The sequence below is a fragment of the Panulirus ornatus genome, chromosome 11, assembly GCF_036320965.1.
Source record: "Panulirus ornatus isolate Po-2019 chromosome 11, ASM3632096v1, whole genome shotgun sequence".
Taxonomy (NCBI): Eukaryota; Metazoa; Arthropoda; class Malacostraca; order Decapoda; family Palinuridae; genus Panulirus; species Panulirus ornatus.
The window spans coordinates 51824118-51838397 of record NC_092234.1 but is presented as its reverse complement, the minus strand read 5'-3'; the positions used below and the strand labels follow the sequence as shown (position 1 = coordinate 51838397).

Genomic DNA, 14280 nt, shown 5'->3' with positions numbered 1-14280 from the left:
TGGTCTAGTCCAGATGATAAGCATCAGACTTTTCATAATGATTTGAAATTCCTTAAATTCTATACCATTCTGTTATCATCTACACAAGTAGTTATCAACCTAGGCAGTACCGTAACTCAGTGGGCATTAGTGAAATTAATGATGGTGGTCAATACTAGTGGGGTGACACGGGGGTGCTCAGAAAATTTCGGTATTCTTAATCTTACAATACAAAACCAAAGAAGCATCAATCATTTGTAGATCACATACATATAACCTTTATATCCATCCTCAATACAACGTTGGATGTTTCAGTTGCTGTATCATTTTTTGTATGTTTTTGAAAAGATACACAAGCATGAAAACAACACCAATGTACAATCTTATTTGCTCATATAAACAATTTTGATACTCCTGTATTGTAGAAGTATTACATAGTCAAGACGATAATGTTTCTGTGGCCACCCCCTTGATGGGAGTTCCCAGAGGGAGTGGGCATCAGAGATATAAACAGATTGATAGATAAACGGATAAAACTGATGCACAATGTTTTATGTTCAAATAAAATCTTTGATTTTTTTCATGTTTTGGAAATATTGCATAACCACAAGATTAATGCTGATGCACAATCTTTATCATTCAATTAATCTAAAATTCTATTTTTTTTTTTTTAAAGAAAAATCACTACAATTTTCCACGTTTTAGATATGCTGCAGAAGCCTATCAAATTATACAAAATGCTGAAGCACCACCTTTTTCATTCAAGTAAAATCATTTAACCATAATTTCTCATCACAAAAAAATGTATCTGAAGGAAGGCAGGATGGGTTAAAAGATTAACTGTCTATTTTAGGGGAATCAAACAAGGTTTTCTGACAAAAGGCATTCTTGATGTAAAAATTATTTGAATTTCTTGGGGAGGGAGGGCCACATTATACATCATGAATTCTGGAAAGAGGAAGTGAGCCTCTCAGCTTGCTCACACACACATTCTTTACCAGTGTCCTGTATGTTAAAAAGGAAAATGTACTTCCATGCCAATATAAGTGCTTCTTACTATTTCACTCTGCATTCCAACTGATTCAAGTGACATTTTCCATAAACACATATGCTATACTTTTTCCAGCTGTATAACATTCCTAAGGCATCTTCATCTAAAATATCTCTAACTTTAATCAGGTCTCTCACTTCACCTACCTCTGTATGCTCAACCATATAGCTGTGCTACCAATGTGTATAACCGGCTAAACATTCTACATAACACCTTAAAAGACTTTCATTCATGGTTTTCTAATGACTTTTCTGCAACACAGTTCCTTATCACATCATTCTTTATCCAATGCAGCCTTCAAATTTTAAATATAATATTCTATCATAGTGTATCTGTTGTGTTTTTGGAAAATGCTGTCTAATAAACCTGCATCTTCAGAGGTATAAGTCAATGGGAAATAGGACATTCGGTTCTTTGGGTCTCAAATTTTTCTAAGTCTCCTTTCCTATCTATAGGTATGATGTTTGCCCACCTCCATTCCTTTAGCACTTTACCTCTCTCCGGTGACATACTAAACAGTGATTCAGTAGTCTATCTAGCATATCTGCATACCTCTTTTGCACATATGATGAAATTTCTTTAGGACCTTAAGCCTTATGTAGGCAAAGGTCTTTTAATAATGTTGATATCTTTTCCAGATAACACAATGATTTCCAAAACCTCCTTCCCATTCCAACTCACTGGTGTTGTGGCTACAGTGTCCTCACAGTGAAAACACTTGATCTTGCTCTTCAGTTCCTAACGTATCCCTATATCATCCTCTACAATATTTCTCTATAAATTCCTTACTGTGATTAGCTGCTCCTTGATTGACAACTGGCTTCCAATATATTTATGCAATAGTTTTGGATTTTCACTTGCCCTGTCCCTATCTCTTTTTCAAACATTCTTTGTTCCTCTTTCCTCATCCTATCATGTTCATTCTGTGCTCTCTTACACCTTGCTACTGCTAATGCTAGCTGGCTAGAGTGCCATCTATATCTTTGCCACTGCATGCTTTGAAGCTCCTTTGCTTTGTGACCATTCATAAAACTACATCATTCCCTCCTCTTTCTCACCATTTCCTCTGTATTTGATGCTCGAGGTATACATGCCTCTCCTCCCTCACTATAAATTACCTCTCACCACAAAATCCTAGTTCCTGGCTACTGAATTCCATTTCCCAGTCTATGCTCCTATAGAAACGATTGAGGTTAGTGTACTTTCCACGATTATATCACTAATTTCTGTCTCACCTTTGCTCTTTTAATGTCCTCTTTTATCACATATTAAAACTTGAGCATTATATTATCACTTCTTCCAAATGGTGTACCATATACAATGTTCTCAGTATCCATGCAATTATAAGATAAGGTTTAGTAATGATACTGTATCAGTCTATCTCATCCTAGTGTGCTCTGTTACATGCTGGTGCAGGGAATTTTTCTGTATATACTTTTAAAAACTCATATCTCCAAGACTTCCTAATACCATGAGAATCTAAATTCCCCTAGTTCATCTCTTCACGATCAAAATTCCCCACCGTCAGTATTCTACTATCTATTAGGAGTGAGTGTTTCACTGCTTCATGTACCATCCTGATAGTTCCTTGATTGTTATATTATCACTATGTTTTGTTCCGGTTTGTTGTATTTCTTTAGTGGATTACATACAAAGACCACCACAATGCTCCTTTCGAACAGTTAGCATTCCTATCATGCAATGTCTGAATCAATCATCTTCCACTATTTCTTAAAACTTAGGCTTTACTTTATCAAGTGGGTAAATCCTCCCCCACCTCTACCTTCCCTTTCCTTTCTTGATATTATGTACCCCTCTGGGCAATATGGGCGAGAGGTTATCTCTCGGTTAAGGTCAGTTTCTATGACTCCAACAATAACATCTGCACTTTCCCTTATATGATATTTGAAATCCAGGTCTTTACTACTACTTATTAACCCATCCACATTTGACGACATTACCTTCAGTCTGACATTACCATCTCCTAACATTCTTGTCTGATCTAGTTCTAGCAAGGTTGCTCCATCTCCTTGCCATGTGTAATGACTAAGTTTTTTCTTGTCTAATTGTTCTCTTTCCCCTCTCTTCCTTAGATCTATCACACTTGATGAATATCCCACAGATTCCAACATGCCTTGAAGATTTCTAGCTTTTCTAAGTACTTCCAGCCCAGATGACTCCAAATCATATGTAACTATAACCTGTCACCCCCATAAGTCTTGCTTATAACTTCCTATTCTCCTCTTTTCCTGTACCACTGAAGTCTCTTCTGGCAGTCCCATAGCCTCCAACATCCTTTCAATACATAATTTATCTTTCTTTAAGTGTCTAATGATCTTCCAATCCAAAAGTAATCAGAGATTTACATCTAATCACCCACTTTTCAGCTAGATCCCTCAATATGGTACCACTAACCTCCATGTCTCCATCCTTCTCTATAATTTCTCCTTTGGTTTGCAAGCACTGCTCCTGTATTCTTTGTAATATTCTAAGCTTTCCATCAATTAACCCATATCTTCCTTAACTGCTTCGTCTCTGACAGAGAATATTTCTTTTTCAACTTCTTTTCTCAATTTCCTGTATACCTTTATCTGTGTCTACTGGGTCTGTGTTCCTCTCCTTCACTCTTGTTCCTCCTAATCTTCCCTGCCCTTTATTTTCATCAGTCCTTGTGTATGTATTTGTCCTATTTTCTACCAAATCAGCTTTCAACATCATTCCAGCAGAATCAGCTTGCACTTTGTCCTTTCCTCCATCTGAAAGTCTCCTGGAAATGCTTCTGCAATTTCTTGTCCAACACTGTTATCAAATTTTTCCTCTGACTGCACATGCCTTTTGTACATCATACTATACCTTCTTATTATTGGCTTCATCTTCTTTCTCTAATTTGTTAACACCTAGACCTCCTCCCTAAGCTATTTCCATTCTACTCTTGGATTATGGCTTCCTTCATGGTCCTTGAACCACTTCTTTCTTCAGCTCTAGTTGCACTATCCTCTAATCTTACTTCTTCACGTTTCCACAGAATCCCTAAATATCCGGAGTCTGGTGTTTTCACGTCTAGTCTTTTTTTGCTTTTATCTCGTCTTCTCTCCATTGACCTTGCTTTAACTGACTTGTTATGGTAGATTCTCAAAACTAAATATATACTAAACATTCTGGTTCAGGGAGAGCTAGAGGTCATTAATTCATTCTCAAAGTAATACTAGCAGCAGTTATTGACGATTACTAGAGTGAATTATTCTACAACCTGAGGAGAATTTACATGTTCAGGGTGTCGTCTTTTCGTCACAACAGAAATGAAAATTACACTTCCCTTGGCAGAGCTGCACTTTCATTTCACACTTCACAGTGATATCCAGTTGGTTTTACAAATTTGGTCTTTTTAGAAGGAGAGAAAATAAAGAAAAGAATCGTGACTGACTACAGCTGGCAACACTCGTTCATTGATTTAAACCTAAGAAGCTTCTACTTCCAAACCTCAATTAAAATTTAAAGATTTGACACTTTAACCCTGAATATCTAATGCATATACCATTCAGGAATCCCCTTATACTCTAACCCTCCTACTTTTTAATAACAGGCTTCATGTTTTTTTTTTTTTTTTTTTTTTTTTTTACCAAACTCACATTTCTGATGATGGTTACTAATTGTAAAATAAAATAATGTTTACCCTATCAAGAAAACCATATATATGAATGTAACCATCTAATGTTTGAAAAAACTTTTCAAGAGGTTGAAATGCAAGGCCAGCAAGAGTCTACAAAAACATTAACCTGATGTACAGTTAACATAAAAGAATAAGGAAAGGAAGAACAAAGAATCTTAATCATTATCAAACTTTATTCATAAAATGACCACCCCTATTTGTAGACTTTTTGTAACAATAGCCAAGGGCTTTCCTTGTCTACAATAGCTTACACTACCAGCCCTCCACAAATTAAGACAAAACTGACATTGACATCAAATACAACGAAGATATTTAATAATCTATTCACTGGTAAATGAAAGTAAACATAGAACTTACATATCAAGCATTACATCATTGGGTTTTTGTCTCAAGTTTTGTAAAGGACTTGTACCAAGTTTGTCTGCCTACAGGTGAAGTTGGTGCCAGTGTGGAAGTATTACAGAAGAAGGATGAAATGACTTTTGATGTGAGGTAGATGCCTTGCAGTTAAACCATATGAACAGCATTAGCAAAAGAACACAAGTTCTAACACCCTGTAATTCACTGACATCCAAGAGTATAAGATGACTGATTTGTGAGTTAACATGTGCCATAGTATATAAGTAATGTGGTGAGAAAAGTGGTTACATTAGTGCTTACTATAATGCTGACAAAACGAAGCCTATAAATATCTTTGAAACCTTAACAATTATTTTACTGTATTGCCACTGAACATAATTTGAATTTTTAATGGTAGAAAATACTTTACAAAAACAACAGGCCCACAGCCAGGGAGAAAGTGTTGTTCCTTTGGGGGATGGGGCATTTCTGGGGGAAAGCAGTGCTTCTTGGCAGGTGGTGAGGGTGGCATGCACCACTCTACAGATGAGTGTGTGATGAATTATGCATGAGATAATGTACTATAATGCATGGTGAAGTTGTTATGGTGGTGTTGCCAAAACACAGCTTATATTTATCTTCAAAAGTTTGCCAATAATTTTACCATATTGCTATTGAAACATTGCTTATTTGAGTAATTAATGGAGAACTGCACCTTAAGGGAAAAGACCCACAGCTGGGGAGAAAGCAGCCTTCTTTGGTGGGTAGTGAAAGTAGAGCGTACCACACCACAAAGAGCAAGCATGTGATGACTGATGCATGAATTAACATGAACTGTGATGTATAAGTAATGTGGAGTGAAATGGCTGACAAAACAGCCTATGTATATCTCTGGAAACTTACTGACAGTTTTACTCTAATATTACTGAAACACTACCAATTTGAGTTTATCAATGGAAAACTGTATTTCAGGAAAACAACAGCCTAGCAGCCAGGAAGAAAGCAGTGTTCCTTTGTGAGAAGCTGTGTTCCCTGAGGGAAGCAGTTTTCTTTGGTGAGTGGTGATGGTAGCATGCACCTCTCCTAAGGAAAGTGTCATGACTGATGCGTGAGTCAACATGTCCCATAATGTATGGGTAATACACTGAATGAAGTGACTACAATAGTGTTGACAAAGTATGGCCTACATTTATAATTAAAAGCATACCAATAAATTTATCCTACCGTTACTGAAAAACTTATTATCTGAGTTATTAGTGAAGAATGTGTTTCATGAAAACAAAGTGCCTGCAGCCAAAGAAGATAGAATGTTCCTTTAGAGGATCACTGTTCCTAAGTAGAGAGCAAAGAGGTGCATACCACTCTGAAGACAGCAAGTGTGTGATGAGTGGTGTTAATTAACACGAAATGTAATGTATGAGTAATGTGGTCAAAGTGATTACAGCAGTGATGACAAAAAATAGCCTTCTTTTATCTTCGAAAGCTTGATGATAATTTTACAGTGTTTTTGCAACACTGCTGATCTGAGTTATCACAAGAAAACTGTACTGTAGCCGGGGAGGAAGAAGAGTTCCTCAGCGGGAAGTAAAGAAGGCATACACCACTCTGCAAAGAATGAGTACCACAAAAAAATCAACTGTATATTAGCCATATTATCTTTTTATTCTCACGTAAGTCACACTGTGATGAAAATGACATACCAAAAGTGTCTATAATAAAAATTTTGAGGCTTTGGTTGATGATCAAGTGGTGGGACCATCAGCAGACTATGCAACATTTTGTTTACCAACTATGCTCATCCACACAGATGAGAATACTGTTGAATTTTCACCATAATATAGGCTCGATATGGTCTACAGATGAGTATTTCATCTGAAACACCACTAGGCTGAATGACACCTGCCCCTCCTGCCAATACAAAATTCTGAATATGCACCCATAACATACTGCATATGAAAATTTTAACCAGTATAATATGCTTAAAATTGTGAATGTTTTATTCTTGTAATGCTTGAGTTTTATCATCCAATTAGTAAGCATGTCTCTCTATCACTTCAATTTTCTTGGGCCTACGAAAAAGTGAGACTGACAGTTATGGAAAATATATGATAAATAGAGAACATCTTGGCCAAAAATCTGGAATCAACTTACAATCACTGGCAACTCAAGTATATACAGTAATATTCAAGGAATCTTAATTCTAGCTATACTTTTTATTCCACAAAAAATTGAAATATTTCTAATTAAAAGTATGAGCACTTTCAACAACACAAAATGGTTTTGCATAACTGAAGCTAATGACAAAAAAGTTTGGTTATAATCTTTCCCTTAAGCTTTGTATCATCACTGCATCACCTCTAACATGGATAACAGGAATAGTCAGGGTAGCCCTTTGTGTACAGCTGCTTAATCTGAAGAAGTCACAGCAAGAACAGAATGCTTACGGTGACACAACTTCCTTTCTTGAACTAATCATTCTCACAGAAAAAGAAAAGTAAATCTTTTGCCTACCATTTCGCATGTTTACTGTCTGACTGAAACAAAGTGGCTATCAAAGACCACTTCATCAAAAGTATCCAACAATTCTATATACTTACATAAGCACAAGTGGACTGCTGTTGTTGATCAACTCCTTCAGCTTTTAGAACTATGGAAACAAAGATTCTACTCATATGCTGGCACAAGTGAAGTCACCCTTATCTATCTATCTATCTATCTATCTAGGTCTCTGATGCCCTTTCCCCCAGGAACTACTATCAAGGGGGTAGCCACAGCAAAAAAGAGTCTACACTTATCCCTGTCCTTGCATGCCTCCCTCACATACCCAATTCCACACATTCTTCCATCATTTCTCTCCCCTCCAATACTACTCCACTCTATTTCCCCATATCACAGGTGGTCCTCCTCTCATACTAAATCAATTAATCATTCTTTTATACATTATTCTTGTAAACTTTCTGTTTGGCATTCTTTCCACATGCCTGAACCACCTTAAAGTATAACGTTTCACCCAGTCTACCACTCCACTATTCATTCCTTTGCATTCCCTGCCATTCCAAGTCTCTCATACAACCCCTTTTTCTTTCTTCATTCCATCTAATGATACCATATTCTCCTCTCACATTGCTTCTTTCCACAGCCTGGATTCCTAACCTCTGTGAATCATTCTATGTTCATGTTTCAGCTGCATAGGTCAGGGTCAGGAGGACTATGCTGTCCCTTAATCCTATCTTTACTTCCATCCTTACACCTCTACCCTTCATTTTTGTATTAATGGATCAAATGACTTCTACCCTGCATTGCTCTCTCTCTTTGCACATCACCAAACTTACTAAAGATAGATCCTAAATACTTAAATGCTCTCACCTCTTCCAATCTTTCCCTTGTATGTAACACAACTTAGTACACTTTCTTCTTTCACTCAACAGTATTTTGCAAAAACTATACTTTCACTCTGTTTCCTTTCAAACACCATTACTTTACTTCTAATTGCATTTCCCTTCAATTGTCTATGCTTACACACCTCATAACACACCTTTTGCAATTCCTCTCTACTCTAAACAAGCAACACAGCACCATCCACAAACAGGCTTGTACTAGCCACCAAATATCACAACCACACTCCATCTCTGCACCCTTTCCCTAGCTATGATTCCACCTGTCTTATCACTGCATCCATATACATGTTAAAAAGCCATGGCAACATCACACAGCCCTGCCTTACACCCATATGTGTACCTCCATTCACTCTTACAAATACATTTGCTACTCAATAGATGGCTTTCACACCATCCAACAGTTGTCCCCTAGCCTATATAACCTAAACACATCCCATAAAGCATTCCACTCAATTCTGTCACAAATTTTCTCCAGGTCAATAAAGGCTGCATACAACTTCTTACTTTTTGCCAGATACATTTACCCAGTCAATTTCCACCTCAAAAATCTGATCCAAACATCCCCTATGCTCATCCCTTACTCTGCATGCAGTCACTTCCATTACTCTATCACTGAACAATCTTGCATAAACTTTCCTGGTATACTCAACAAACTTCTTCCACTATAATTGCTATATACATCCTTAGCACCTACTCATGTGAATAAAAGAACAGTAGTAGCTTTCACCCAATCCTCAGGCATAGCCTTGTTTCCATGCTAAATTACATACCAAATGAATCTGCTTTCTCCTCCATATCAATATTTCAGCCATAATCCCATCCATCCCAAGTGACTTTCCTACCTTCAAACTCATTTTCACCCTTTTTTCCCTCACTTTCTATAAGTTCTTGCACTTGTATCCTTTTCTTTCCATGATCTTGCATCCAGAGCAGCAGAGAGCTACAATAAGTTTTCCTTCCTTAAACTGTTATATATATAAAAGCTTCACAAATGTGTAGTCTCTTTGGTAGAGAGGATGAAACATGGTACTAATTTGTGAAACTCCCTGAGCTTGGTAATTCTTTGAAAAAGGATGATAACTGTTGGTAATTGGAAGCTTGCTTCCTACCTAGTCATTCTCAGAGCCTTGGCTCTTGAGTAAAAAGTTCCTGGCCACAACTGATTTACAGGGGAATGGTTATTTTGATTTCATACAATAAGTTCTCAATTTATAGCTATTGATACATCAAAAAAGACATGAACTTCCACAGCTTGCTGCACAGCAAAACAAACAACAAAAACTAAGGTGGGTAAACTTACCCTATCACCTTTGGGCCCTGTAGGACCCTGTGGGCCTGGCTCTCCTTTATTTCCTTTTGGTCCTATAAGACCCTCCATTCCAGGAAATCCCTGTTGACCCTTCTCTCCTTGGGGGCCTGGTAGTCCAGGTGATCCCTGTAAGATCATATAACATTATGGTTCATCACAGAAGAACAAACTTAGTGCATTAAGAGGTGTGCATTATAAACCACAAAACAATGCATTCAGTCAAGAGGCAGGCATGATGAATGATATAAAAGCAGCTATTGACAGTGAGGTATTTAAATAGTTATTTTTTTTTTGTAAAAATATTGATAATTTTCAATTATCTGCTACATCAACAGCAAAGGTCATTAGTGGCTTGAGTCATTTTCAAGATATCAAAATATCTAAACCTGTATTATAAAATTACATATACCTGAATCTTTTTTATGAAAGAGTTAAACTAATGGATTATAAAAGGTTGAAATAATAGGAATCCTTATACCTGTAATCACAACTGAAATTAAAACAAATTGTTCTTTCTTTCAAACTATTCGCCATTTCCCGCATTAGCGAGGTAGCGTTAAGAACAGAGGACTGGGCCTTTGAGGGAATACCCCCACCTGGCCCAGTTCTCTGTTCCTTCTTTTGGAAAATTAAAAAAAAAAAAAAAAAAAGAGAGGGGAGGATTTCCAGCCCCCCGCTCCCTCCCCTTTTAGTCGCCTTCTACGACACGCAGGGAATACGTGGGAAGTATTCTTTCTCCCCTATCCCCAGGGAATTAATTAAAACAAATTGTATCTTTATAAAAAACTGGTTTCCTTCAGGACACGAATCAAGTTTAAAATGTCACAGTCTTCCCTAGTAGACTTTCCAGAATTATGCAATGGGATAAAAATTTTCTTCTAGATGCTGAGCATACCATACATGCTTCCACAATATAAGGCACTTTTAATGGCACCTAACACCCCAACCATCATCCACCCAAGGGGCAATCTCCTGTGTTCAATATCAGTCTTTCTAAAACCATGAATGATTTACTTAGAACTATTTGCAGCATCACAGGAGAGGTGATCAGTGGCATAATTCACTTCTTAAAAATAAATATATCTAAAATGGTAAAATTACGTGGATTGTGTTAATTGATAGGCGAGTGAAAGAGAGACTTTTGGATGTTAAAGTGCTGAGAGGTGCAACTGGAGGGATGTCTAATCATTATCGTGAGGAGGCGAAGGTGAAGATTTGTAGAGGTTTTCAAAAAAGAAGAGAGACTGTTGGGGTGAAGAGAGTGGTGAGAGTAAGTGAGCTTGGGAAGGAGACGTGTGAGGAAGTACCAGGAGAGACTGAGTGCAGAATGGAAAAAGGTGAGAGCAGAGGACGTAAGAGGAGTGGGGGAGGAATCGGATGTATTGAGGGAAGCACTGTTGGCTTGTGCAAAAGATGCTTGTGGCATGAGAAGCATGGGAGGTGGGCAGATTAGAAAGGGTAGTGAGTGGTGGGATGAAGAAGTAAGAATATTAGTGAAAGAAAAGATAGAGACATAGAGAGATGTATAAGAGAAAGAGGCAGGAGGGCAAGAGAAAGGTGCAAGAGGTGGAAAGAGGGCAAATGAGAGTTGGGGTGAGAGAGTATCATTAAATTTTAGGGAGAATAAAAAGATGTTTTGGAAGGAGGTAAATACAGTGCATAAGACAAGAGAAAGATGGGAACATCAGTGAAGGGGGATAATGGGGTAGTAATAAAAAGTGGTGGTGATGTGAGAAGGAGATGGAGTGAGTATTTTGAAGGTTTGTTGAATGTGTTAGATGACAGAGTAGCAGATATAGGGTGTTTTGGTCGAGGTGGTGTGCGAAGTGAGAGGGTTAGGGAGAATGATTTGAGAAACAGAGAAGAGGTAGTGAAAGCTTCATGGGAGATGAAAGCCAGCAAGGTACTGGATTTGGATGGTATTGCAATGGAATTTATTAAAAAAGGGGGTGACTGTATTGTTGACTGATTGGTAAGGGTATTCAATGTATGTATGGCTCATGGTGAAGTGCCTGAGGACTGGCGGAATGCATGCATAGTGCCACTGTACAAAGGCAAAGGGGATAAAGGTGAGTGTTCAAATTACAGAGGTATAAGTTTGTTGAGTATTCCTGGGAAATTATATGGGAGAGTATTGATTGAGAAGGTGAAGGCATGTACAGAGCATCTGACTGGGGAAGAGCAGTGTGGTTTCAGAAGTGGTAGAGGATGTGTGGATCAGGTGTTTGCTTTGAAGAGTGTATGTGAGAAATACTTAGAAAAACAAATGGATTTGTATGTAGCATTTATGGATCTGGAGAAGGCATATGATAGAGTTGATAGAGATGCTCTGTGGAAGGTATGAAGAACATAAGGTGTAGGAGGCAAGTTGCTAGAAGCAAGTATGTAAGGCATGTGTATGAGTAGACAGAGAGGAAAGTGACTGGTTCTCACTGAATGTCGGTTTGCAGCAGGGGTGCGTGATGTTTCCATGGTTATCTAATTTGTTTATGTATGGGATTGTTGGGGAGGTGAATGCAAGGGTTTTGGAGAGGGGCAAGTATGCAGTCTGTCGTGGATGAGAGGGCTTGGGAAGTGAGTCAGTTGTTGTTCGCTAATGATACAGCACTGGTGGCTAATTCGGGTGAGAAACTGCAGAGGCTGGTGACTAAGTTTGGGAGTGTATGAAAGAAGAAATCTGAGAGTAAATGTGAATAAGAGTAAGGTTATTAGGTACAGAAGGGTTGAGGGATAAGTCAATTGGAAGGCAAGTTTTTTAATGGAAAAAACTGGAAGTGAAATGTTTTAGATATCTGGGAGTGGATTTGGCAGCGGATGCAACCATGGAAGCGGAAGTGACTCACAGGGTGGGGGAGAGGTAAAGTTCTGGGAGCGTTGAAAAATGTGTGGAAGGCGAGAACATTATCTCGGAAAGCAAAAATGGGTAGGGAATAGTGGTTCCAACAATGTTATGCAGTTGCGAGGCATGGGCTATAGATAGGGTTGTGCAGAGGAGGGTGGATGTGTTGAAAATGAAAAGTTTAAGGACAATATGTAGCGTAAGGGGGTTTGATCGAGTAAGTTTTGAAAGAGTAAGAGATATGTGTGGTAATAAAAAGAGTGTGGTTGACAGAGCAGAAGCTGGCGTTTTGAAATGGTTTGGTCACATGGAGAGAATGAGCAAGGAAAGATTGACAAAGAGGATATATGTGTCAGGGGTGGAGGGAACAAGAAGAAGTGGGAGATCAAATTGGAGGTGGAAGGATGGAGTGAAAAAGATTTTGAGCGATCGGGGCCTGAACATGCAGGAGGGTGAGAAGTGTGCAAGGAATAGAGTGAAATGGAACGATGTGGTATACTGAGGTCAATGTGCTGTCAATGGACTGAAACAGGACATGTGAAGTGTCTGGAGTAAACCATAGAAAGTTCTGTGTGGCCTGGAGGAGGAGAGGAAGCTGTGGTTTCAGTGCATTATACATGACAGCTAGAGACTGAGAGTGAACGAATGTGGCCTTTGTTGTCTTTTCCTAGCACTACCTCGCACACATGCGGGGGAGGGGGTTGTCATTTCATAAAGGCAGCAAGTATGAATTATGTACATGTGTATATATGTATATGTCTGAGTATGTATATATATGTATACACTGAAATGTATAGGCATGTATATGTGCATGTGTGGACATGTATGTATATACATGTATATGTGGGTGTGTTGGGCCATTCTTTCACCTGTTTCCTTGTGCTACCTCACTAAAGTGGGAAGCAGAGACAAAATATAATAAATAAATGAATATATATATTGTTAGGAGCAGTGAAAAGTTTTTATCGAGGATGTAAGGCATGTGTACGTGTAGGAAGAGAGGAAAGTGATTGGTTCTCAGTGAATGTAGGTTTGCGGCAGGGGTGTGTGATGTCTCCATGGTTGTTTAATTTGTTTATGGATGGGGTTGTTAGGGAGGTAAATGCAAGAGTTTTGGAAAGAGGGGCAAGTATGAAGTCTGTTGGGGATGAGAGAGCTTGGGAAGTGAGTCAGTTGTTGTTCGCTGATGATACAGCACTGGTGGCTGATTCATGTGAGAAACTGCAGAAGCTGGTGACGGAGTTTGGTAAAGTGTGTGGAAGAAGAAAGTTAAGAGTAAATGTGAATAAGAGCAAGGTTATTAGGTACAGTAGGGTTGAGGGTCAAGTCAATTGGGAGGTGAGTTTGAATGGAGAAAAACTGGAGGAAGTGAAGTGTTTTAGATATCTGAGAGTGGATCTGGCAGCGGATGGAACCATGGAAGCAGAAGTGGACCATAGGGTGGGGGAGGGGGCGAAAATTCTGGGAGCCTTGAAGAATGTGTGGAAGTCAAGAACATTATCTCGGAAAGCAAAAATGGGTATGTTTGAAGGAATAGTGGTTCCAACAATGTTGTATGGTTGCGAGGCGTGGGCTATGGATAGAGTTGTGCGCAGGAGGATGGATGTGCTGGAAATGAGATGTCTGAGGACAATGTGTGGTGTGAGGTGGTTTGATCGAGTAAGTAATGTAAGGGTGAGAGAGATGTGTGGAAAT

General features: G+C 38.5%; 1 protein-coding gene across 1 annotated transcript in view; it reads right to left on the bottom strand.

Annotated features, from left to right (window-relative positions):
* The window catches only part of Col4a1 (Collagen type IV alpha 1), a 417480-nt gene that overhangs the window by 176214 nt on the left and 226986 nt on the right, over positions 1 to 14280 (bottom strand). Inside the window, exon 4 of the mRNA XM_071667042.1 lies at positions 9738 to 9872. Within this exon, the coding sequence (XP_071523143.1) occupies positions 9738 to 9872 (135 nt within the window). The remainder of the gene's footprint in view (positions 1 to 9737; positions 9873 to 14280) is intronic.